Source organism: Triplophysa rosa, linkage group LG22 (assembly GCF_024868665.1).
Source record: "Triplophysa rosa linkage group LG22, Trosa_1v2, whole genome shotgun sequence".
In the NCBI taxonomy this organism is placed as follows: domain Eukaryota; kingdom Metazoa; phylum Chordata; class Actinopteri; order Cypriniformes; family Nemacheilidae; genus Triplophysa; species Triplophysa rosa.
This window is the reverse complement of record NC_079911.1, coordinates 17,314,856-17,337,488: the sequence shown is the minus strand read 5'-3', so window position 1 is coordinate 17,337,488 and position 22,633 is coordinate 17,314,856. Positions and strand designations below refer to the sequence as shown.

At 39.9% G+C, this 22,633-nt stretch overlaps 4 protein-coding genes across 6 annotated transcripts; 3 read left to right on the top strand and 1 right to left on the bottom strand.

The window, feature by feature from the left end:
- The first annotated feature begins 241 nt into the window (after positions 1–241).
- Positions 242–5,365, top strand: polm (polymerase (DNA directed), mu). Of its 3 annotated transcripts, none has more exons than XM_057320974.1 (11): positions 242–661; positions 783–960; positions 1,047–1,145; positions 1,228–1,398; positions 1,475–1,546; positions 1,768–1,873; positions 1,991–2,123; positions 2,198–2,300; positions 2,382–2,645; positions 2,855–2,938; positions 4,966–5,365. In XM_057320974.1, exons 1-11 carry the CDS (start codon positions 480–482, stop codon positions 5,101–5,103), a joined length of 1,530 nt encoding a protein of 509 aa, XP_057176957.1. In that variant the 5' UTR covers positions 242–479; the 3' UTR covers positions 5,104–5,365. The 3 variants fall into 3 exon arrangements, with proteins under 3 accessions (XP_057176957.1, XP_057176956.1, XP_057176958.1); XM_057320973.1 differs by having other exon boundaries at positions 248–661; positions 1,768–1,888; positions 4,966–5,351; XM_057320975.1 differs by lacking the exon at positions 4,966–5,365 and adding an exon at positions 3,739–4,811 and having other exon boundaries at positions 257–661; positions 1,768–1,888.
- A 4,642-nt stretch (positions 5,366–10,007) lies between these two features.
- On the top strand, positions 10,008–11,950 carry ved (ventrally expressed dharma/bozozok antagonist). Its single transcript, XM_057320877.1, has 3 exons — positions 10,008–10,763; positions 11,231–11,490; positions 11,605–11,950. Exons 1-3 carry the CDS (start codon positions 10,496–10,498, stop codon positions 11,947–11,949), a joined length of 873 nt encoding a protein of 290 aa, XP_057176860.1. The 5' UTR covers positions 10,008–10,495; the 3' UTR covers position 11,950.
- Positions 11,951–13,302: 1,352 nt separating this feature from the next.
- On the bottom strand, positions 13,303–14,977 carry LOC130545942 (histone H2A.V). The gene is made up of 5 exons (XM_057320878.1): positions 14,837–14,977; positions 14,232–14,309; positions 13,930–14,043; positions 13,722–13,851; positions 13,303–13,600 (listed from the first exon to the last, which is right to left on the bottom strand). The coding sequence occupies exons 1-5, from the start codon at positions 14,837–14,839 to the stop codon at positions 13,539–13,541; spliced, it is 387 nt and encodes a 128-aa protein (XP_057176861.1). The 5' UTR covers positions 14,840–14,977; the 3' UTR covers positions 13,303–13,538.
- A 555-nt stretch (positions 14,978–15,532) lies between these two features.
- purbb (purine-rich element binding protein Bb) lies at positions 15,533–20,637 on the top strand. Its single transcript, XM_057320876.1, has one exon. It carries the CDS (start codon positions 16,066–16,068, stop codon positions 17,110–17,112), a length of 1,047 nt encoding a protein of 348 aa, XP_057176859.1. The 5' UTR covers positions 15,533–16,065; the 3' UTR covers positions 17,113–20,637.
- Positions 20,638–22,633: the final 1,996 nt, after the last annotated feature.

Here is a 22,633-nt window from a genome sequence, read left to right as displayed (position 1 = left end):
TACCTTACCAGCACATGCTGTTTTTTGTTTATGCTGTATCTTAATAGCATCTTTTTTTTGTCTACTGCTAAAAACTCGTTTCAGTGCGCTACTTTGCAACAATGTATAGCAACAAAGCGCTATAATAATACTTTTGAATCGAATCATAGTTTGAATGTACTAATTCGCATAATTGATACCTGATTTTTTTCGCCCCCGTCGCACTTGACCATTTAAAGATAACTTCCGGGCCAAGTCACGCGCGCTGCGCAAACCGTTCGTCATATGACATCAAAATATCGCGAGATCAATTCGAAAGCACAGATTTGAAGCTTAGCGTTCGCATGTTGTTCCTATTTCAAGAAATGTCCCACCCTCGACATCTTCAATGAGGTACAAGTGCAGATGTACGGGGGCAGGTGCAGAATGTGATTTTACCCGACATGTGCTGATAGACGAGAAGTGTTTTTAAGCACGCGGGGAGCTGAAATAGTTACACGATGATCCCATTAAAACGCAGGAAAGTAACGTTATCTGAAACTGTACAGCAGCCAAAACAACAAACCTGTAAGTTTCCTCATGTTTGTGTTTTCATCCTGGAGAGGAAGATGGGATCAAGCAGACGAGCGTTTCTCACGAGACTAGGACGAAGCAAAGGATTTCTCATTACAGACACGTACAGGTAGAAAAACGTTACGTTAAAGTTGTATTTAAAGTACATTAAAGAACAATGTAAATATCAGGGTATTTAGGAAAGTATAGAGAAGTGTCCTGTTTTCATCAGCGTGTGGTTATTATTCCAGTTCATCCGTCACACATGTGGTGTCAGAAAACAACAGTGGAGATGAAGTTCAGACCTGGCTGGACCACCAAACCGCACGAGACGTTTCCAGTTCAGAGCATCTGCTGGACATCAGCTGGTTTACAGAGAGCATGGAAGCTGGACAACCAGTTCCAGTCGAGGACGGACACAGATTAAAGGTGCTATAGCAGATCTCAGGTGTGGACTCTTGTTATGAACACCTTATCTTGTATCTGCCATGATTTACTTTACAGTGTTATTGCAGGTGACCCCAAAGCAAAATGTGAACGTAAATACAATTCAGATGAAAAGTTACGCCTGTCAGAGACGAACACCCTTGAAACACCACAATTCACTTCTGACCGTGAGTTTCTAAACGTGCAGCTGCTTTACTGTGCATTTCAGTTGGTCTTAAATGTTAACGTTGTTCTGTCTGTGTGCTGCAGGAAGCTCTCGAACTTCTGGCTGAAAATGCAGGATACAGTGAGAATGAGGGCAGGAGTGTGGCGTTCAGACGGGCAGCGTCAGTTTTAAAGGCACTTCCCTATCGAGTGCACACTATGGATGAGCTGAAGTGTTTGCCCTGCCTGGGTGACCATTCACAGAGAGTTATAAAGGTTCGACTTTCTGTCAAATCTACCAGAAGCCAGTGTGAACGCATTATTCACGTGTCACTCCCTGCGATTCTTTCAGGAGATCTTAGAAGACGGCACATCGAGGGAAGTGGAATCGATGCGACAGTCTGAGCAATTTCAGGCCATGAAGGTGAAGAATGGGCATGTGTGTCATTTTATGGATGTTAAAATACGATTCTAGCTTAATATGCAAAGACAAGAACAAGTTGTTTGCAGGTCTGTTGCAGCTCGTTTGGGTTTGACCGTTCTTTCCCATAAGCCATTCATTTCCAGTATGCAGCGTTGTTTGAAATATTGGTTATTGCGTATTGTATATGGTTTGTTTGATTTCGTATCCGTCTCTTTCAACAGGCGCTGACGGGGATTTTCGGGGTAGGTGTTAGAACGGCAGATCGTTGGTTTAGGGAGGGTTTGCGTTCTCCGTCAGATTTGATCCGTACTGGACAGCCGTTGAACCGTGAGCAGCAAGCGGGTGCTTATTTTGAAACCAGTTTGTGCGATACGTTCATTAATGTCTGTCTAAAATAATGAAATCAAACGTGAGCTGGTTTGAAGGTGAATTCCTTACTTTCAGGAGTGCAGTATTACGATGAGCTCAACAAATCTGTGACTAAACATGAGGCGGATCTGATCGGTGATATCGTGAAGGAAGCTGTCGGCGCGGTGCTGCCCGGGGCAGAGATTCAGCTGATGGGAGGATTCAGGAGGTGAAATCGCTCGTGACGCACGGCCATAACCCTGTGCTTCTAAAGCAGATCTTTACAAATGAATGTGCTTTTAGGGGGAAAGAAGTCGGTCATGATGTGGACTTTCTCATCACGCATCCAGAGGAAGGCAAAGAGGAAGAACTTATGCCAAAAATCATCAGCTGGTTGGCGGAACGGGTACTTGGATTTTTTTTTTATGACAAATGACTTTTTTTTGTCTTTTGAACTGTAATGATGCTTTTCATTTTGATTTTCCAGGATTTACTTTTATATCAGAAATCCACCAGAAACTCTTATTTAGAAAAGAAAGATGCCCCAGGACGGCCACCTAATAACATGGATCGCTTCGAGAGATGCTTTTCTATATTTAAGCTTCAGAGACCTGCAGAGGCCGCAGGAAGTGACGGCGTAAGACCCAGCGACCAATCAGAGGCTTCAAACTGGAGAGCCGTGCGAGTTGATCTAGTGGTCAGTCCTTACAGTCAGTTTGCCTTCGCTACTCTTGGTTGGACGGGATCAAAGGTGTGAAAAGCTTATATTTTGCAATTTGTTAGTTTTATTTAGTTTAATAAGTGCACTTGATTTCACTGTAATTTTGTAAATATTATGTTGTTGTTGGAAATATTTGCACTGGTTGGTTTGATTTACCGCCGGTCAACTGTGATGATGTTTTCTGTGTTGACGTGTGCTGTTTCTCTCGTCTCTCATGATGCGCTCTGTTTGTTTTGCAGTTGTTTGAGAGAGAGTTGAGACGGTGGGCGGGGCAAGAGAAACACATGTCATTGAGCAGCCACGCCCTGTACGACAGCGTTCAGGTGAGTAACGTAAACACTCAACATCCACTATTAATTCTATATAACTGTACATTTATACATTAATAACATGTAGGTTTATATTGATAATAAAATGCACAGTTCTGACTTTCTGAATTTCTCCACTGAGGAAATTAATAGTTAAGTGTTATTATTGTTTTCTGTCATCACTTTTGGAACACCTCTCATCCAATCGCAAGCACAAGAACTTACTGTCCAATAAATAAAGTTCAATAAGTGCAGATCTGTTTCTTGAGCGCTGCGCTAGCAACACACAGAGGTCATGGGTTTGAGTCTCAGGGACACATACTGATAAAAAATGTATTCCTTGCACTTTGGAGAAAAGCTATTATAGTTTTGATCTTGGTTTTATTAGTATTTTTAAATTAGCTTTTATTTTTATGTTAATTTTAGATACAGTTTTAGCAATCTTGGTATAGGCTTTTGTCATTTAGTAATGCATTTGTTTATTTTTTATGTTGCTATATAAGATTCATACATTTTTATTTTTAAAAGTTTAGTTATTTTAATTAAGTTTCATTTTAGTTTTTTAGTGTTTATTATTAAAATTTTAGTGCTTTAAAGTTAATTCAGTTTATTTTTGAGGCAACATTTAAATTTTTCATTTAGTTTAAGTTTTTCCAATAATCTTTCGGACAATATTTGATTTGATTTCAATGAACAGAAAGGTTTACTAAACTAAAATAACCTTGGGGAAAAGCTTCTATGAAATGCATGAATGTAAATGTAAATACATACAGTCATTCTCTCAATGTCTCTCTATCTCGTGCAAAATCATACAGAGGTGTTATGTCAGAGCTCAGTCAGAGGAGGAGATCTTTGCATATCTGGGTCTGGAGTTTATTCCTCCCTGTGAACGCAATGCCTGAATCTACAGATGAGCCTGTGTGTAGACTCTTCATTTCTGATCTCAAACCGCCTGATCAGATCATGTGTCCTCCATAAGCCTGTTTATGTAGTAAGTAACGGAACAAGACAAAGCAAAGATCAGATGTCGGACACTCTTTTAATGCACATGATCTGATCAGGATTCTTCAGCACTTCATGTCCGGTGCTTTAATGACTTTGTGTGAGGTTTTAACCCTTTTTGCAGGTAAAACTTCAACCGAGATACAAAAGAGATGCATTCTTTACCTTTTTAAAACCTGATTATTAAATTATTAGTACTGAAACCGTTTCAGAATAAAAATGTTTGTAAATGAAATTGTTTCTTCATGTTTATCTTCATATATGCACCGTAAAGCCGTTGTTAAATAGCTGTATTCTCTGTTCTCACTGGCACATCTTAGTTTGGTCTAACAACTATTTTATGCAACACATACTGTAAGTGATCATCTCACATATACAAAATCTAAATAAAGATACATCCACCAAAACTATACGTTTTTCAATTTATCAGCACGTGACATGTATATGAAGACCAACGTGAGTATTACGGGGTGGTTTACCGGACAGGGTTTATACTAGTCTCAGACTAAAATAAATTTTAGAGTTGTCTTAACTGAAAAGTGCTTGCACTTACAGATCTTTAAATATATCTGTGCCATCTCAAGATGCACACTATTAATGTTTGTTGCTAAGGAATGTTTGTAAAACTACCTAAATATCCTAATTTAACTAAGGCCTAGTCCTGGTTTAAGATGATCCCTGTCTGGGAAACCACCCCTACAAGTCTCGACCTGTTTTAAAATAACAAATCTTAAATAAAAACTTCATATGTTTAGTTGAGTCAGCTTGTGGAGTTTGAATGCTATCAGCAGAATAATACAATCGACATCGAATTAACAAGAATTATGAAGACATTGTCAGGACTCTTTCTGCTTCAGTCATTTATTTTTTCCAGTTCAGTATCATGTAGAGACATGTATGTACATATGTGTACATATATGCTCATGTCGGGTCTACAGGAAGCATTTGAGGTTAAATGATGCTTGACGTTGTTTTAACGTTCTGTGTTTGCACCTGGATGACTGTGACCCGTTTTCTTCAAGCACTGTGTATCTCTACAGGCTTTACTGTATACAGACACCCACCGCCTCACTGTAAAAGGCTGTCTCTGTCTCTGCTGGGGTTCTTTCACCTCTTTCATCGTCTCCAGCGGTGTTTGTTGTGTTTGCATAAGCAACAACTGTCTCATGACACAATGAATGTTTGTATCAGACCCAGAACACCAGCAACATGATCTGTGACGTTTAACATTGACTGTGCTTCATTGGGTTTAGTTTATTTACTGGTATTATAATTCTGATAAATATATTTGACCTGAGCTCTTAAAATTTAACACACTGGTGTACGTTCAGGTTTAGTCATAAAATGACTGTGTAAAGAAACAACTTCTCAGATTGCAAAGATTCATGTTAAATCAATGTTGAAAGTGACCAATTTAATTAATTGAGTAACATTAAATCAATTCTCTTTGCTATCTGGGTTGGATTACATCATTTTATGAAGATTATTACAATTTATAATATGTTTAAAAAGTCTAAATTATCCTAATAATCTGTTATAATAAAGGAATTTACTCATCTAAATTTGAAATAGTCTATGAAAGTCGATTATTAGGGTAATTTAGAGGATTTTTGGTAATGCTAATGACCATCTTATGAAAAAGTTGCAACAATACCATGTATTTTCCTGTTTTCTATCATTTTATCATCTATACAAATAAGTAAATAAATAATTGCACAGTTTTGAGTGGAATTAAACCACTTAATTTTTTTATTGATTCATTTATTTATTTTGGAAAAAAAAGATTGCTTGGAGTTCTCTGTTGTGTCTCGGATGTTTCTCCTAAAATTAAAATGAAATCAAATGAAAGTGTCATTGTTGAAACACATGAAGGGTATGGAGGTGTAAAGAAATCGATTATCGAGGTAAAATAATCTGGATTTGTGTAAATATGATGAGAAATGTTTGCATTCATATTGAGATCTTCAATAATATTGACTTTTGATTGCGGACTTGACAAATCTGAGCTCAGTTTGACACATTGCTGACATCTCTTCTGAAACTCTAATGACAGACACATTTCTGACTTGTTCTCAGGAGAAATATTTCAGACACAGATGAGATTTAAGCAAAAGTTTTGCTCTTCTTTTTTATGGAATAATTTAGATTTAGATCTCATCTGTGATGTAAATCATCTTTACTCTAGCCTCCTCTGGTAACTGGATGTCTAATTTCAGGTTAAACCACCTCTCATCTCATCCGTCTTTAAGTCGGATTTTACGCTGGTTTCAAGCAGCAGACGCCTTCTGCTAACAACATAATTGACCTCTAAATGTCATTTTAACTTCAAAGGGCGCACCTCTGGGTTCACACCTCACGCCGGCGTTTTCATGAGAGCCCTAACAGGAACAGGAAAGACCCAAATGTAGTTTTCCCTCCTCCCTCGTCTTTCTCTGCAGAGATGCTCAAGTGTCCATCATCTGCAGGCATTCACAAACATGGCTAACTGGCCCCGGCTCCTGCACGCCGAGCGTCGTAACAGACGGCTGTGGATGTGTGTGAAGGGTGGGTGGGGATCAACAGTCATGCTCAATAGAGTTTAATGTCGTCTTCACACCACAACAACCCCACCCCCCGAAACAAAAGTCTCCCGAATGGGCCGTCGGAGAGTACTGGACACCTCTGGGCCTGACGTTCTGCCAGGGTTCTGACGGTCCGAGTGACCCGTGTCTTCACAGACCTGCTTCACCGACCTTGCCGGTTCCACAGGTCTGATCCCTCTCTTTGGAGTGATCGAAGGGTTACTGGACGTGTTGCAATCAAACTGATGAGATTAACCGGATTAGTAGCTTTGATGGACGCTCTTTGCATAAGAAAAGAGAGAGAATGTTGCAGAAACACTTCGCCTAAATCCAGCGATTGTCCAATTGAGGGATAAACACATGCATGACTGTATTCTCTGATGGGACGGTTGTTGTTGAACACATAACACATGTCTGATAAGGTTGCTCTCGAATAATATTTATAATACTAAAGAAAGCTGTGTGTTTTGATATACAGATTTGTCCTTATGTTCAAAAGTTTTTTCGTATTTTCCACGTGTACTGTGGATTTAGCACAGCTGGTTGTGTTCGGAGAGACACAATACATCTGCCATCATAACAGAAGAGCAAACAGGCCTATTAGAGATGAAAGAGGCTCATTGAGGACAATCAAAGGCTGTGACCGTTGGGGGTCATTACTGTGAGAGACCGCCGTCTGTAGCAACACTTCAGACTCAATGTGAGGGAGGAGATGTCACTCGATCATCTCCTCAACTGACATCCCATATTCTACTAACAGCTGAAATAATGGATGCAAATACGTCTAACTGGACTCATGATCACAAACGCATACGGCAAAACAGAAAGTTCAGTTCTGTAAAGCGGTCCTGTTAATAACAGAGGACATAAGAGATGCACGGACGCTCGATTCATATAATCCATTATTGTTGTTATGGTTCATAATGGCTTTATAATACGTTTCAATTCATAGATCAAATTTAAATCGGACGTCAAATTATTATAATAAACTGTTTATAACTAAGACGGAGGACTGTTTAATACCTTTGAAATCTGCCAAAGAGAAAGAGAAAAAAACTGTCTTGAAGTAAATAAATAGGCACAAAAATAAATAATTTAGTAAGCATCAAAATTAAGATTTAAAGGGATAGGTCCCTCAAAAATAAAACTCCTGTCATCATTTTTCCTCCTCATGTGGTTGTAAATCTGTATGTGACCCTTGAGTGGAACACAGAAGAAGATATTTTGAGAAATGCCTCGGTGGTTTTGTGTTCATACAATGGAAGTCAATGGGGTTCAGTGTTGTTTGGCTATCAACCTTTTTCGAAATATCTTCTTTTTTATTCTGAAGAATGAAACTCTTGAGGATGATTAAATAGTGACAGAAGTCTCATTCTTGGCCAAACTATCCCTTTAAATGGTCTTTAATCACAGTTAATCCAAAACCGTTAGCAGTATTTTGTTTGTGTAATTCAGGGTTAATTCCACTGTATTGTTCTGGAATAAAGAGAGTCGGTGACACGCTGTAATCTGTGTATTTTAATGACAGTGTTGGTGAGATGAGAAGCGGCTCTGTCGTCTCCAACCCCTCCCGTCTGCCCTCCATAAAACCAGGCTCCTGTCTGCAGCGCTGCCTCATGCCTCCGCTGACACGCACATCAAAGTCACATATCACGGCCCGAGGAGAGCGGAAATGCAATATAGAAACCACACTGATAGATAGCACTGAGTGATAAGACAGGAATGAAATTGGCCTGTTTGTTTGGTGTCTCAGTGAATGAGAGAGAAAGATAGAAAAGAAGATATGATGAGATAGTGTCAACAAATGATCTGCCCTTTGAACTTCGAAATGGACTGAAGAGAGGAATAAATTCCGACTCAACCCTAAAGTTGAAAGATTTTATTATTGCCGTGAACGACAGATTATAGAATTTCAAATACGATTTCGATTGGAAGGAGCCATTGTGAAATTGGATGAAGTTTGTACGTTTACTTTTCAGAATTTGTGTTGTGGCAAAGTCTTTCCAAAGAAAGTACCGAGATAAATTATAAACATGAATCAACAAATACCCTGCAATACAAAACGTCAATAAAATAACATTGAATTATACTGATTTCTTTCATTCTTTCCATTTTTCTGTCTGTTTTCAGGTTTAAATGATCAAGAAAATATGCTTAAGCTGCATTTTATAATAAGCACACAAACAAGCATCAAATAAAAATGCAAACAAACAAATGAACTGTGAGCGACGTCTGGCGGACGTCTGCTCAGAAAATCTCCACCCGTGGCGCCGTCTCTCTGTTTTATTCTTTTCTTCAGTGTTCTCATAGGGGATCAAACCCTTCAGGTCTTTTAGAAACAATAACAGGACGATCTGTGGCCGTTTTATTGGCTTGTCTGCTCATCAGGAGTGTCTGACGGGCTTTCTTTAAAACTGCAACTGATCAACTCAATCTTCAACAAACAGCTGATGAATCAGATCAGATGTGTAATGATCCCGTTTGGGAGGGGGGTGAATGGATCCTGGGCCTGGAAGTTATCTCCATCAGTCTCTACAGACTACTGTCTCCATACTCGTGTTGTGTTTCTAAAACAGCCCATTAACTTCTACCTGCCACTTCAAAAGAGCCGCGTGCTTTGATACCAATACCCACTGAAAAGAGTATAAACAAAGACTGTATTACACACATTTACAGCCACTCACAGGAACATTAAGTGTCTATGAGAGAGAGAGATTTTAAAACAACCTTGTAATATTGTAACAAAATGTAACAATAAACCAGATACATTTCAATAAAAACAATACAATTTACTTTGTACTTTAAAAACGTTTTTTAAAAAAATGTTGTGCACAATCAATTTGGCTTTAATAGTTCTTCCCACATACTTTTGTCTTTACAAGAATGTCTTTACATTACCTCACAGCTCATCAAAGAACATTAAGTAATTTCAAATGATTTTAAGTTACATCAGCCCAACCACCTCACAAAGTCGAAATAGTACCTTGAATAAAAAAGACAAATTGATTGTACTTAAAAACAAGGCAGAAAAAATTGTTTTACAGGTTATATGTTTGTAATAAAAAAAATCCAGAGCATCTGTCAGTATAATATAAGTATTTAAATAATAATAATAATATTTTTAAAAAGTTTACAAATAATAGGATTTTTAGACAATCTCCTTTTAATATTGCATCTATTTTTGTATATTTGCAGGGGTGATAGATATAATATAAGATAGATGTCATGTATAAAATTATACATTTTTTTTACATTTCTTTTCAAGACAGAAGGTACAAAGGGACTATAAAACACTTTATATTTACTGCTATGCTGGAATCAAAGTCACTCTTTAAAATTGAGTCAAATATTTCCTTTTTTAAAGTGTTTTTAAAAATGTTGCTTTATTGAGGCTATGTTTTGTTTGACATTTTTGTTGTCGTTTTTTTTACATCAGTTTCTGTGGTTTACACTGGTTGTCCTGCAGCACTTATGAGAGAAATAACTCAAAACTGCTCAAATATAAGAAATGCAAAAAATCACAGCTGCTCGTGAAGTCCAGTTCAGTACAAACAGATTTTAACCTTGAACTTCAAGCATCCGAGTCCTCATGTGAATATATGAAACACACACACACGTCAGAGAAGAGGCCGGATCAGAGATGGGTTTGGGGGGGATTACATCTCCAGACTCGCTGGTGCCAGGAGTTAATGGGTTCACTCAAGGCCGATTGAGACGTCTTCATTACCACACTTGTGAAAACTGAAGGGGTGGAGATCAGGACAGGGGAGGATGTTTCCTTTGATCTCGGGCGAAGTGAATTGTAAATGAGCCGGGATTATCCCTATAAATACTTGAGCCCCATACTGAAGGTGTGAATCACTGAAGCCAAAGCAGAACACAAACACATCCGACACCCTCGCTCATCACAGACACATCCGCAGGAGTTTGGAAAAGCAGGACTGCTGATTCTCTCTGTTTTCTGCTGGATATTTCTCTTTCTTTGCTGGATTTGGACGTATTTGCGGAGATGAAGGGTCAGTTTTCCATCGAGTGGCTTTCTCAAAGCAGTCAGGCCTCGTCCACAAATGCTTCCAGCTCTTGGATGTCTTCTGGACAGGAGGGACCCAGCACGTCTGGCACGGCTTCTGAGAGCCTGCCCGGCTTCTACAGCAGACGGAGAGCAGAAAACATGGAAAACCAGACGCATGCCGAGCAGCCGACAAACACTTCTTTGTGTACATCTACTGAACAAACTGTGTCCAACAACAGCAACATCAGCCAACAACACACTCACGGTAAAACGCGGTCTTAATAACTCAATTCAATGTGCTATACTGTAAGATTTGTGAAATTATTATAGTTCTCTGTTGTCTTTTATTGAAGTATTCACTTAGTCTCAGATGTTTCTCCTAAAACGAACGTTGATTGTAGATGTAAAAAATCTGGATTTGGATCAATTTGACGAGATCTTCAATCATATTGACTTGATTGCAGACTTGACAAATCTGAGCTCAGTTTGTGAAATTATAGTGACATTTCTGACTCTTCTCGGGAATTAATATCTGAGACGTAGATGAGACTTAAGCAAACGTTTCCATTTGCTCTTCGTTTATTCTCATTGATGTCTATGAGAACGTATTGAGATAATAAAAGAGATCTCATCTGTGATTTTTTTGCCTGTTTATTAGAATCCTGTGGCTTTTTCTCCAACTGTTTTTCTTCTTTCAAAACACTATATTGACGTGTTTTTTGTTTCTCACAGCATCAGAAGTGGGTTTCAGCAGCAGTACAGAGGAGGAGGAGACGTCGGGGTACGAGAGCGAGGGTGGACGTTCCCTCTCACCTGGAGCACCGAAGGAACCGTCCGCTCCATCTGTTTCTCCGTCTATCGGCCGCAGACCTCGAACGGCTTTCACAGCCGAGCAGATCAACAGTCTGGAGAAAGCCTTCAAAAGAAACGCTTACCTCGGAGCTCAAGACAAAGCCGAACTCTGCAAAAGACTAAACCTGTCCGACAAACAGGTATGTGGCGCGCATTTACTATACAGCTACATCAGATGGGGAGTGGGGAGGTACTGCAGATAAAAGTGGCACAAAATGAAGTTTTCTAATTTTCCACATTCTTGTCTCCATCAGATTAGAAACTGGTTCCAGAATCGACGCATGAAACTCAAGAGGACGGTTCAGGACAGCCTGGCTCACGCGTGTCAGGTGAAGGTGGCGTCTCATATGATGCATTACCCTGAGCTGCACAGTTTCCGCCCCGCCCCGTATCACAGCTATTACACCGGGGTGCAGGAGAGCTCGACAGCGTACGCTCAGTTCCCTCCAGCGTTCCACTACAGTCCTGCTACAGCGGCTCTACCTGTGGAAGCTCTGTATCAGTACAGCACCCTACAGAGTTTACCCGTCCATCCCAGTAACCCGTCCATGCTGACACCGTACCAGCCTTACCACTCCCAGTACTACAACACACAGTAAGAGAGCGGACAGTCAAAGAGTTTTGTTTACATTTGTGAATACAGGGTGAAGTGCAATAATGAATGTGAAGAACCCTTTTCAGACTGTTTTAAGCGTTTGTAAATCTTGAGAAAATGTATTTCATTCATGTCTATTTGTACAAGAGGATTGTATAATAAATCATCATTTATTTGACTATACGAGTCTGATTTCTAGGGGGAATAAAGTATTTAAGTTCTTCTACTTTACTACGGAGTTATTTTAGAACTTCACTTAAGTAATAAGTTAAATGCTCTCACCCAATTTTGTCAAAAGCATGTATTTAACTCCATAAAATTTCATTTAGGCTGTTGCGCGCATACTTGATAGTCGTCACAACTTTAATCTTTCACCTCGATGTATATTGTAGGCAGGACTCATAATATTCACTTCAGTTGATTGTATTTCTAAAAAAACAAACTATTAGCATCGAGAAAACGAAATGGGTTGCTTTATAAAGTAAAAAAATAAAGTTTTATCAGGTTATAATTTTAAAGGAAAGGAAAACATTTAATCTTCAACGCAATGTGGAAATGTTTTCACTTCAAGCGTGTATTCATCTTGATACGATTTAGACACAATAGACGATACCGATTTTAACCAGAATTCCAATCTGAGCTTCTTACAGAACAGTTCTTCAGAATAGGGCTGTCACGATTATGAAATTTGGCTGACGATTAATTGTCTAATAAATCATTGCGATTATGACGATTGTCTGTTTTAGAGCTTTGACTTTTAATTCTCATACATTTTTTATTCAGCTTTGAAACAACCATATTGTTCTGAATATAAAGACTTTTGGGTCATCATACTTAAGGTTTAGGCTTTTACCTGTCAATAATACAACCGCCAAATACTTGTAAATTGATCAGGAGTGAATTGAAGCCACCATTAAAATGCTCAGTTATAGAAAAGCTTCTAGTCTGTTTTTTCTCTCACTTGCAAGACTACAATAAAAGTTTACTTCTATGTTAATGAGATTTTGGTAGACTGGTTTTCACACTGAAATAATATTAAATTGTACTGCAGGTTATTTTTATGGTATATGCTTTGAAAGTGATTGTGTTGTGGTGGTACATTTTACAAGTATTACCATGCTTTAGTTACAATGTATACAATAAAATATGCAATATGCAGATGCACTACAGCTCCCCCTAGTGTCTTCTATAGAGATGTGCATTAATTGCGATGATCTGAAACCATCGCGATGAGACGATTATTTAATAATCGTGACAGTCCTACTTCAGAAAGATAAATACAAAAGAAATGTGTCTTGTAAGACATGACATGAGTTTACAGAGTCATTATCAAACGAATCACAGAAAGGCATGGCATTTAGAAAAAGGTTCTTTTTATGTAAACCGATTTTCAAAAACACCTATTCCTTAACACACCTACAAAAAAAGATTTACCCCACAAGTATTACCCTCCCACTATGAACACAGTATATGAAACTGGAATCAAACTATTCTAAAAACAGAACCACAAAAAGAGGAAAAGTAACAAACAATTTCTGTCTCCATATTGACTGCCCCGTACAACACAGAGACCCGGTCCAGAAAGGATGCGTCTTAAACGGTTTTCTGCTGGCCCTTCTTTCCAATCAGAGACTTGTGGATGTGTGGAATCACGCCTGTAAGAAAAGGAAGAATAAAAAAGTAAAATGATTAAAGTTCAGTCATGAATACTACTACAGCAGTTAATCAATAATTAATTAATAATGCAGGTGTGTGTATTATCAAAATGAAATTCACCTCCTCCAGCGATGGTGGCTTTGATCAGTGAATCCAGCTCCTCGTCTCCACGGATGGCTAACTGTAAATGTCTGGGAGTGATACGCTTCACCTTCAGATCTTTAGAGGCATTGCCAGCCAACTCCAGCACCTGCAGATGTGACGTTACAGTGTAAGAGACGAGGGAACTGCACAACTACGTGAAAATGTGCTCATACAGACACATTACCTCAGCTGTGAGGTATTCCAAGATAGCTGCGCTGTACACCGCTGCTGTAGCACCAACACGACCGTGGCTCGTGGTTCGAGTCTTCAGGTGTCTGTGGATACGTCCTACAGGGAACTTAAATAGACCCGTGAAATTAAAATCAGATCTTATATATAAATAAAACATACAGTTCACAACTTCGAAGTAATGGCTATTGGATACATAAAAAAGGAGAAGAGCCCTTCCAGATGTCCCGCCCCACCTTCCTGTTTTAATAGGAAATACAACACAAGAAAGAACAAAAAAACAGCTTTCATACATACCTGCAGACCAGCTCTCTGGGATCTGGACACTGCTTTGGCTTTAGCTTTACCGCTGTCCTTTCCAGCCTTTCCTCCTGCCTGTGGAGACAGAATTACACAAAAATCACTCACACACAAAATCTCATGGAAACAACATGATGCTCACTGTAAGTCATGCACCGTTATACATATAAATCAAACCCAGAAAAAAAACAAGCAAATAGGTTCATCAAAGTTGTTTTGGTAGTTGTTCTCTGCCATTTTAAACGGAACTTCACACAGAGATGCTTTTATGTCTTAAATGTAACTCCACTCTGCTCACTTTCCATCTCTCAGTGCATTTAATAATGTAAATAGATAGAAATGCACAGTAATTAACAGAGATATGTTTAATACTAAATGCATAATGCATTTTCTGTCTCTTTTAACACAGAACGAAGATAAACTACATTCATTTTATTACCATGGTAGGCGCTCTTTCACCAAAACACAGCAAAAACACGAACACTGCGAGCCTATTAAAGTCATCGCGCGCTTAAACCTGCAATCGTGCTTTAATACAGTTTACACCAAACATAGACGCCGTACACATGATGATTATGAATAAAAAACAACACATATCTTACCATGTCGCCCGATGAACTTCTCTTTCACTCGAAACGGAGGGAAAACACAATGATGTCCACTTCACCGATAGCGCGGCACAGGGCAACGTACCAGCCAATCAGCAAGCTCCTTCTTGGTTTGAAAACTCACTTTCAACCAATCACTGTGCTTTTTGATGTGTGGTAGCTTTTTTGGTTTTTTTATTCTTTTTTGGATCACCAGCGCAGCGTTCTTGTGCGCATGCTCTCTGTCATCCCTACAGTAAAACCGATTACATGTGCATGCATTTATCATGTTTGATGTGCTTGCCTTGATCGTTCGTTCAAAATAAAATCTGAATATATTTAACACGTATAAAAGCGGCGAGGGAATGACAGGTAATTGAGGGCAAATTGAATGTCTTAATGATTTAATAAATTGGTTTCAGAAGTGATAGTTAGTCAAACATACCGTTTGTGACACAGAACAAACAATTATAAGATTACCATGAAATATGTTCGTCATTTCGAAATCATGTCAAATAATTTAGCTAATTTTTAGCTAGTTATGTTTAGCTAATAGTTGTACATAAATATATAATTATGCTACAATATTTATTTTCAATTCTGAGGCATGGCTGCCTTTATAAGATAACTAAAATAAATCTTTGTTATTTGGATTTAATCGTAATTATTCATGTGCGTAGTTCGTACTTCTACAATCACTATGGGTGGCCTGAGTCCACCTAGTGGACGAATATAGTTTATTTAAATGATATTACCATATTGACAGCTTTCAAATTAGTTTGTATTTCATTTTTTTATTATAGTGTGAACGAGTTAGGTATTTTGGAGGAACTGAAATACATCATGTCACAAAAGCTCATAATCTAGCGGTCAATGAAAATAGCTGTTCCTGAATCAGATCGTAAGTACGAGGATATATTGCGTATAGGTATTGTGCGCTTTTATAATTTTTTCTTATAATTCTCATTTTTCTTTTATGATATATAATAAATGCATGGAAGGTATGATTTCGTTACATTATTTGAAAAAGTTACGTTTTCACGAAATAATGATCTAGGGCTAGGTTATTGTTTATTATGCTTCTACATTTAAAATGAGCCCCAAATTATTTTGTATTGATTAATATTAATAAAATAAGGTCAGCTGTCATGAACAGGAAATGCACGCTCACGGGGCGGAAATGTCCTTAACCAATAGAGCCCGAGCGCACCTCCCTCACTGCCGAATGACAGGCGCCCGGACCTATGACCGACCCTCCGCGTCCGCATCCCCCGTTATTGGCAGACGCGAGGCCAATGCCGTGCCTCCGAGAGCCGTGTGCGCTGACACTCGGGCAGAGAGGAGCGTTTCTCTGCGGGAGAAGTTGGCTGGAGGTGGCGAAGATGGCGGATGGAGACAGCGGGAGCGAGCGCGGCGGCAGCGGAGGAGGAGGCGGCGGCGGCGGAGGCTTCCAGCACTTCCAGCGGGAGCAGGAGACACAGGAGCTGGCGTCCAAGCGCCTGGACATCCAGAACAAGCGCTTCTACCTGGACGTCAAGCAGAACTCGAAGGGCCGATTCATTAAGATAGCGGAGGTAGGCGCCGGGGGCTCCAAGAGCCGCCTGACCCTGTCCATGTCCGTGGCGGCGGAGTTCCGCGACTACCTCGGGGATTTCATCGAGCACTACGCTCAGCTGGGGCCCAGCAGCCCGGAGCAAATCGCGCAGTCGTCCGGCGCTGGTGACGACGGCGGGCCGCGGCGCGCGCTCAAGAGCGAGTTCTTGGTCCGGGAGAACCGCAAATACTACCTCGACCTGAAAGAGAACCAGCGTGGGAGGTTCCTGCGGATCCGGCAGACCGTCAACCGTGGCCCAGGCTTCGGGGTCGGCGGAGGCCCCGGGGGCGGCGTGCAGGCCGGCCAGACCATCGCGCTCCCGGCGCAGGGTTTAATCGAGTTCCGGGACGCGCTCGCCAAGCTCATTGACGACTACGGCGGGGAGGACGACGAGCTGAGCGGCGGGCCCGGGGCCGCGGGGGGCTACGGAGAGCTTCCCGAGGGCACCTCCATCATGGTGGACTCCAAGAGGTTCTTCTTCGATGTCGGCTCCAACAAATACGGGGTGTTCCTGAGGGTCAGCGAGGTCAAGCCCAGTTACAGGAACTCCATCACCATCCCCTTCAAGGCCTGGGGTAAGTTCGGAGGAGCTTTCTGTCGTTACGCGGAGGAGATGAAGGAGATCCAGGAGAGACACCGGGATAAGATGTACGAGAGGAGAGAGGAGTCGGAGGGCGACGATGTGGACGATGACTGATGACGTGATGATGAAACAAGAAGTTGCATGAACTCGACTAGCCTGTTAAAATGTTGTGGCATACTATTCATTTGAAAAAGAAATAGATATGTGAAGTTTGTATGTGCTAAGGGTTGGGGGGGGTTTCATTGGAGAATATTGGGGGTTCGATTTATTCCCTGTCCTGTCAAACCAGCAAGTTTAATAGTCTCCACCGACAATTACACCTGTAATACATCTGAGAGCGTGAGAAACGGGCTGAAAGGGTGTGTAATGATAATTAGCTGATATTTAAAAGATACATAAAATCTATATAGTGTCACAGATCTTCATGGTGTGTGTTTTCTGCCAAGGCAGTACGGGACTCCAAATGTTATCCAAGCGTGCATCAGAAGAACTTCATAATCATGTCGTAAAATTGTGTTTTATATTCTGATATTCCCATGGGGCTCTTAAGTTATTTTTTTTATTTCATTAGGACTCGATTGACAAGCCATGTGTCCATCTTCTGTGGTGTAGAAATGTTTTAATTCAGATTTGAAAAGTTTTGTCCCCTCATTTGTTTTGTCAGCAAAGAGATTTTTAAAAAATGAAGTCTGAATCTGTCTTCCATAAAGATCATTATTGTTCTGTAGACACGATGTAGAATGGAAGTTAACACTTTTCCAGTGTTATGAATTATAAACGTTATGGCTGTAAGATGGCCTGTGAGATGTTTCGGGGTCGACGTACAAAAGAGTTTTGTCTTTTTCTTGACTTGGGTCCAAATCTGTATGCCCTTGTTGGATTTAAGAGTGAATATTTAAGAGTTATAGAAGTATAGTGTAAAACACTCCATATTAATATAATATAAAGGACAGCGTTACATGGCTGAGTGTGTTTTCAGACTTTTCCCCTTGTGTGTGTGTTTTTGTTTTTTATTTTTTAACGCAAGCTTGTTCTTTATGAGAGAATACATAAACAAACCAGCATATTTTTGAATACGCAAAATTATATATCAGAATTATTAAAACTCAAGAAACTAATTTTGTAAAAAAGTCAGCTGGGGTTGAACAATTGTCCAGTGTATTTGTGTTGTGAAAGAGTATAGCAGAATTAAAACTCATTTATACGATGCATCTTCAGATTGGCAATGAGTCATAAACTCCGTTTACATCGTTTCGTGTTTTATTGTATTATTTTGCAGTTAATAAGTCTTCAGTGGTCCTGTAGTAAATGTTTTTGCACGCCCGTCCCGCATTTTCCTTTTAATTTATTGCTTTCTCTTGCATTGTTGCTCAACAATACCAATGCTCGACATTTATTTTAGCCTTTCACCAAACTTTATGAAATAACTTAAGTGGTCCAGTGGGTCGTGATGGAGATTGTTGCGGACATTTCTTCTGTGCACTTTAGCAAGAACAGAAGCGTTGTGGGTCAGTGTAAACACTGATCTGGTGTGACTCAAGAGCAGAGATTCAAACATAATTTTTGGGAGCAATCGTGTTTTGTGCTGATGTGAGGATTCTGTGTTAACTGTCAGCTCTGTGTGTGTTTCTGTGATTTATCATCTAAAAAGTCTGTTTGGATTTAGCACCGTCTATCCGTTGGTAGCGAATGCCAGCATCCTTATTTGTGAGCCAATCCAGACTGGTTTTCTGTACTGGCAGCAGCTGGTTTTCTGCCACAGCGAGCTGACTTAGCAGGCCGGCTATTTTAATGTGAGAAGCGTGAAGAGCATTCCTGCCCCGCTGGCCGTGGATTGATTCAGCTGTGGCTTTAACTCGATTTAGCTCGATTGTTTTCCACACGCTACTGCAAATGTTATCAGCAGAGCTCTTTCACTGTGACGGACACACGCCGCTGCAGCCGAGCAGAAGTAGAGAAACGTGTTGTTTGATGAGATAGAAATTCGAAGTTACTGAAGTGCTTTGGCTTTGCTGGTTGTGTTACGGTAATGTTTCCCGATTTGGCAGCCGTGGTTGAACGGCAAGTGAAAGTGTGACACAGCAGCTGTTGGCAGGACATTCTTGCGTCCCTCCCCCAAACTGCTGTTCATGTTCCTTCACTACATTGAGCGTTTGTACTGGAGCTTTACAACACAATGGATTTGTGCTTCTTTAGCACTTGTGTCTTTAAAGAGAGAATTCAGTCCAACATGAGAATTCTTTATCATGTATTCATCCTCATGTCACGTCAAACCTGTATGCGTTTCTTTCTTCAGAACACAAAGGAAGATATTTTGAAGAATGTTGATAACCAAACAACATCGAACCCCATTGATCTCCAATGTACTATGAACACAAAACCATTGAGACATTTCTCAAAATATCTTCTTTTTGTTGAGTCACAAACAGGTTTACAACCACATGAGAGTGAATAAACGATGACACAATTTTGATTTTGGGGTGAATAATTGCTTTAATGGCAGGTTTAAATCAATAACATTGTCATCAGTCACGTCTGCAGTGTTTACTTTTATAAGCTAAGTTCATGAAGACACAATGAAGAACAAAGATGATTTTTGCTTTGACAGGTTCTTTACAATAAGCCATGTGCCCGCATTCTGAGCGGTTTCTTCACTTTAATGTACATAACGCCGTAAAATCCTCTCTATACAGGCTGCTCAATGTCGGGACGGAGTAAAATATCGCAGCACTTTTTAACCGACCCGTCCATTTAAAATGGGCACAAGCGGTCAAGCGTAAGCTCTTGCTAACATTCTGTAGGACTGAACTTGGCTGTGTTGATTTCAGATGTATTTTGTGAGTATAGATATATAAATATATGTGTGAGAATATGTGCTGTAAAGCGTCATGTTTTTTTCCGCCTTATTATGGCTAAGAAACCAGGGACAGGAAGCACTTTTCATCCAGAGGGATGGGATGATGAGGTCATTTCCTGACCGATCGGTCTTCCTGTTTCCTGCGGTTGGGATTTCTGCAAAGTTCCGTGGGGTGTCGCCATGTGTCCGAGCGCTTTGAAATGAACAATACCTCTGTACCGAACTCTCGAAGAACTTTGGGAAGAATGTTGCATTGTTTCAGGTGATGCACCCGAGCTCTTTACAGCATCCATGTGCAAACCACTGTTTATTCAACCCCAATGGAATGCACAAGCGCAGTCACTCACTGAACAATCTTTTTTAAAAGGTAGCTATTTTTCCAATATATGTTGTTTTCGGCAGAGATTTTAATGTCGGGAATGCCCTCGTCTGGTTTCAACTCAGGTTCTTGGCATTCTCACAGTATATGTATATTTGTTCAGTTCATTTTTGATCTGTTACTTGATAACGACATTTCAAACGGAGAGAGAGATTACAGAGGATTTCACGGCTACTGCAGGACACTGTCAAGAGCTCAGGTCTCAGATACTCAAAGTATCTCCGCCCATCCCATCAAGCCCCGCCCACATGTCAGACTGCATAAGAACAGGCAGTCTTCCATTTCTCCCATGGCTACACCATTTGTTTTGGCTTTTTATTTTTTGGAGATTTACAAGTCTATATTTAGAAAATGCAATGTATGTTTGTAACAGAATAAAGGAAATTATAAATGATGGAAAGCACTTCGTCTTCTGGACTGATTTTTTTTGCTTGTATGCAAACAAGCATACAAGCTACGCGGAACTTATGTGAGTTGATATAACGTACTGCAATGCAATATATCTAAAATATCTTAAAATCAAACGATAATTTAGCTATTAAATTTAGGTTATTGTGTAAAATGTAATGATGATCATTGCAAATAATGACAGGTTTCAAACATTACTATTGGGATTCATTTAGATGTGTCCAAGTCTTTAAAATTATGTTTAATAGACCGGGCAGTTGGTCTACCAACAGATCTGTAATGAAATTTAACAATCCAAAGTTTTTTTTTTTTCGTCCAGTCTAAAATGTGTCACATTACAGAAGTAAGATCCATTGCTTTGTGTTGACTTAAATCAAGCCAGTGTTAAGTGAAGATTGCGGTCGCAGCGTCTCTGGTCACACAGATGTCTGCAGCATTTGTCTGTGACGAATGACTGTCATTCTCACAGGAGCTGATGGGAAAGTAAGGATTCAGACGGGGTTGAACTGCACACAGGAGGGGCATACGGGCACATAATACCAAAGCGAGACCTCTGCCAGATCATACTGAGTTTGTGCAAATGCTGCCATCAGATGAACCTTCAACCATAAAGAGTTTAAAGGAGTAGTTGACCTTCAAAATGAAAATTCTTTCATCATTTACACACCCTCTTGTCATTTCAAACCTGTATGACTTTCTTTCTTCCGCAGAACACAAAAGAAGATATGATGAAGAATGATTTTAACAGTCCCCCATTCACTTGCATTGGTTATGAATGGGGCGCTGTGCGGTTCTGTTACCAACATTTTTAAAAATATCTTCTTTTGTGTTCTGCAGAAGAAAGAAAGTCATACAGGATTGAAATGACCAGAGGGCGACCAGAGGACAGAATTTTCATTTTGAAGGTCAACTACCTTTTAGGTTTAAAACAAACCAACATTCAGAAACAAAACTGGAGGTTTGATAGAGGTCAGTTAAATGTCATCATAAGAGGAAGCCAAAATGTTTGCATTTGGTTAAACCTCAGACTCATTGTAAAAAAAATATTTTTATTAAGTGTACTTAAGTTCAAGTACATTTGAAGTACATATAGTATGCAGACTAATATGAGTGTACTAGTAGGCCACTTTGTAGTTTATAAAATAAAACCTTTAACTACATTTTTTTGTATGTACAGGTGAACCTTTAGATGTGTACAATAGTTTACTAGTTCGATACTTGTAGCAATTTGTTAGTTCATGAAAGTAGACTTTGAAGTACACTTTAAGTTTAGGAAATGTTAATTTTATTAGTATTTGGACAACTAATCCACTATTTTAAAATGTCAGAATTTCATTGCATTAAATCATACACTTCCAAACCAAGTGGCTTCTGCAAACAGCTAAACCTTCATTTATATAAGCGGTGTCAATGTGAGTTTTAGTATGAAGTGTGTTCTCTTCTCAAGCTCAGAGAAACCGCAAGTGTAGATCACATTAATTTGGAAACATGCGACTCTATATTTGAAAAAGTATATATTCTGATGTTGTTTAAAACCTATCAAAGTGTGGATGGAAGAATTTCTTCCAGAAAGAGGACACATGATCATTTTCCAGTGCACAGAATCTCATCTCGTTTTCAACATTACAGTTGTGGCAAATGAAGTCCTGAGAGATGCGTCCAGCTCGACTGTAAATGAACGTCTGCCTCTGACACTCAGATCGAGTTCCCCGGTACACGGGGGGGTGGGGGGTTGGGGTGGGGGGGCGTTACGTGATGGGGATTCTGCGTTCACAGGAAGAAATCCTGATCCCAGCATGCTGGGCTGGCAGTGGCAGGCTATATTTAGATGGTGTTGCCATGTGCCCGGAATGTGAGACATACATTCTGCAGCAGCCGCATGTGAGCGTGCAAACGCTTCGAGGGGGAGGGGTGTTCTCAAATATTACACCAAACACTTCACATTGTTCCAATGCTTCACATTGTTCCAATGCCATGTGCCAGATTGTTTT

What these genes read in the sequence shown, in the direction of transcription:
- polm (XM_057320973.1), top strand. Translation starts at nt 480, where the DNA reads ATGATCCCATTAAAACGCAGGAAAGTAACGTTATCTGAAACTGTACAG. An exon ending in AGGACGGACACAGATTAAAG is followed by an intron (nt 961 to 1,046) that starts GTGCTATAGCAG and finishes GTGTTATTGCAG; the next exon opens with GTGACCCCAAAGCAAAATGT. An exon ending in TCAGCTGGTTGGCGGAACGG is followed by an intron (nt 2,301 to 2,381) that starts GTACTTGGATTT and finishes TTGATTTTCCAG; the next exon opens with GATTTACTTTTATATCAGAA.
- ved (XM_057320877.1), top strand. Translation starts at nt 10,496, where the DNA reads ATGAAGGGTCAGTTTTCCATCGAGTGGCTTTCTCAAAGCAGTCAGGCC. An exon ending in CAGCCAACAACACACTCACG is followed by an intron (nt 10,764 to 11,230) that starts GTAAAACGCGGT and finishes TGTTTCTCACAG; the next exon opens with CATCAGAAGTGGGTTTCAGC. An exon ending in TAAACCTGTCCGACAAACAG is followed by an intron (nt 11,491 to 11,604) that starts GTATGTGGCGCG and finishes TGTCTCCATCAG; the next exon opens with ATTAGAAACTGGTTCCAGAA.
- LOC130545942 (XM_057320878.1), bottom strand. An exon ending in TGGAATACCTCACAGCTGAG is followed by an intron (nt 13,852 to 13,929) that starts GTAATGTGTCTG and finishes TCACATCTGCAG; the next exon opens with GTGCTGGAGTTGGCTGGCAA. An exon ending in AGCCACCATCGCTGGAGGAG is followed by an intron (nt 13,601 to 13,721) that starts GTGAATTTCATT and finishes CTTTTCTTACAG; the next exon opens with GCGTGATTCCACACATCCAC.
- purbb (XM_057320876.1), top strand. Translation starts at nt 16,066, where the DNA reads ATGACCGACCCTCCGCGTCCGCATCCCCCGTTATTGGCAGACGCGAGG.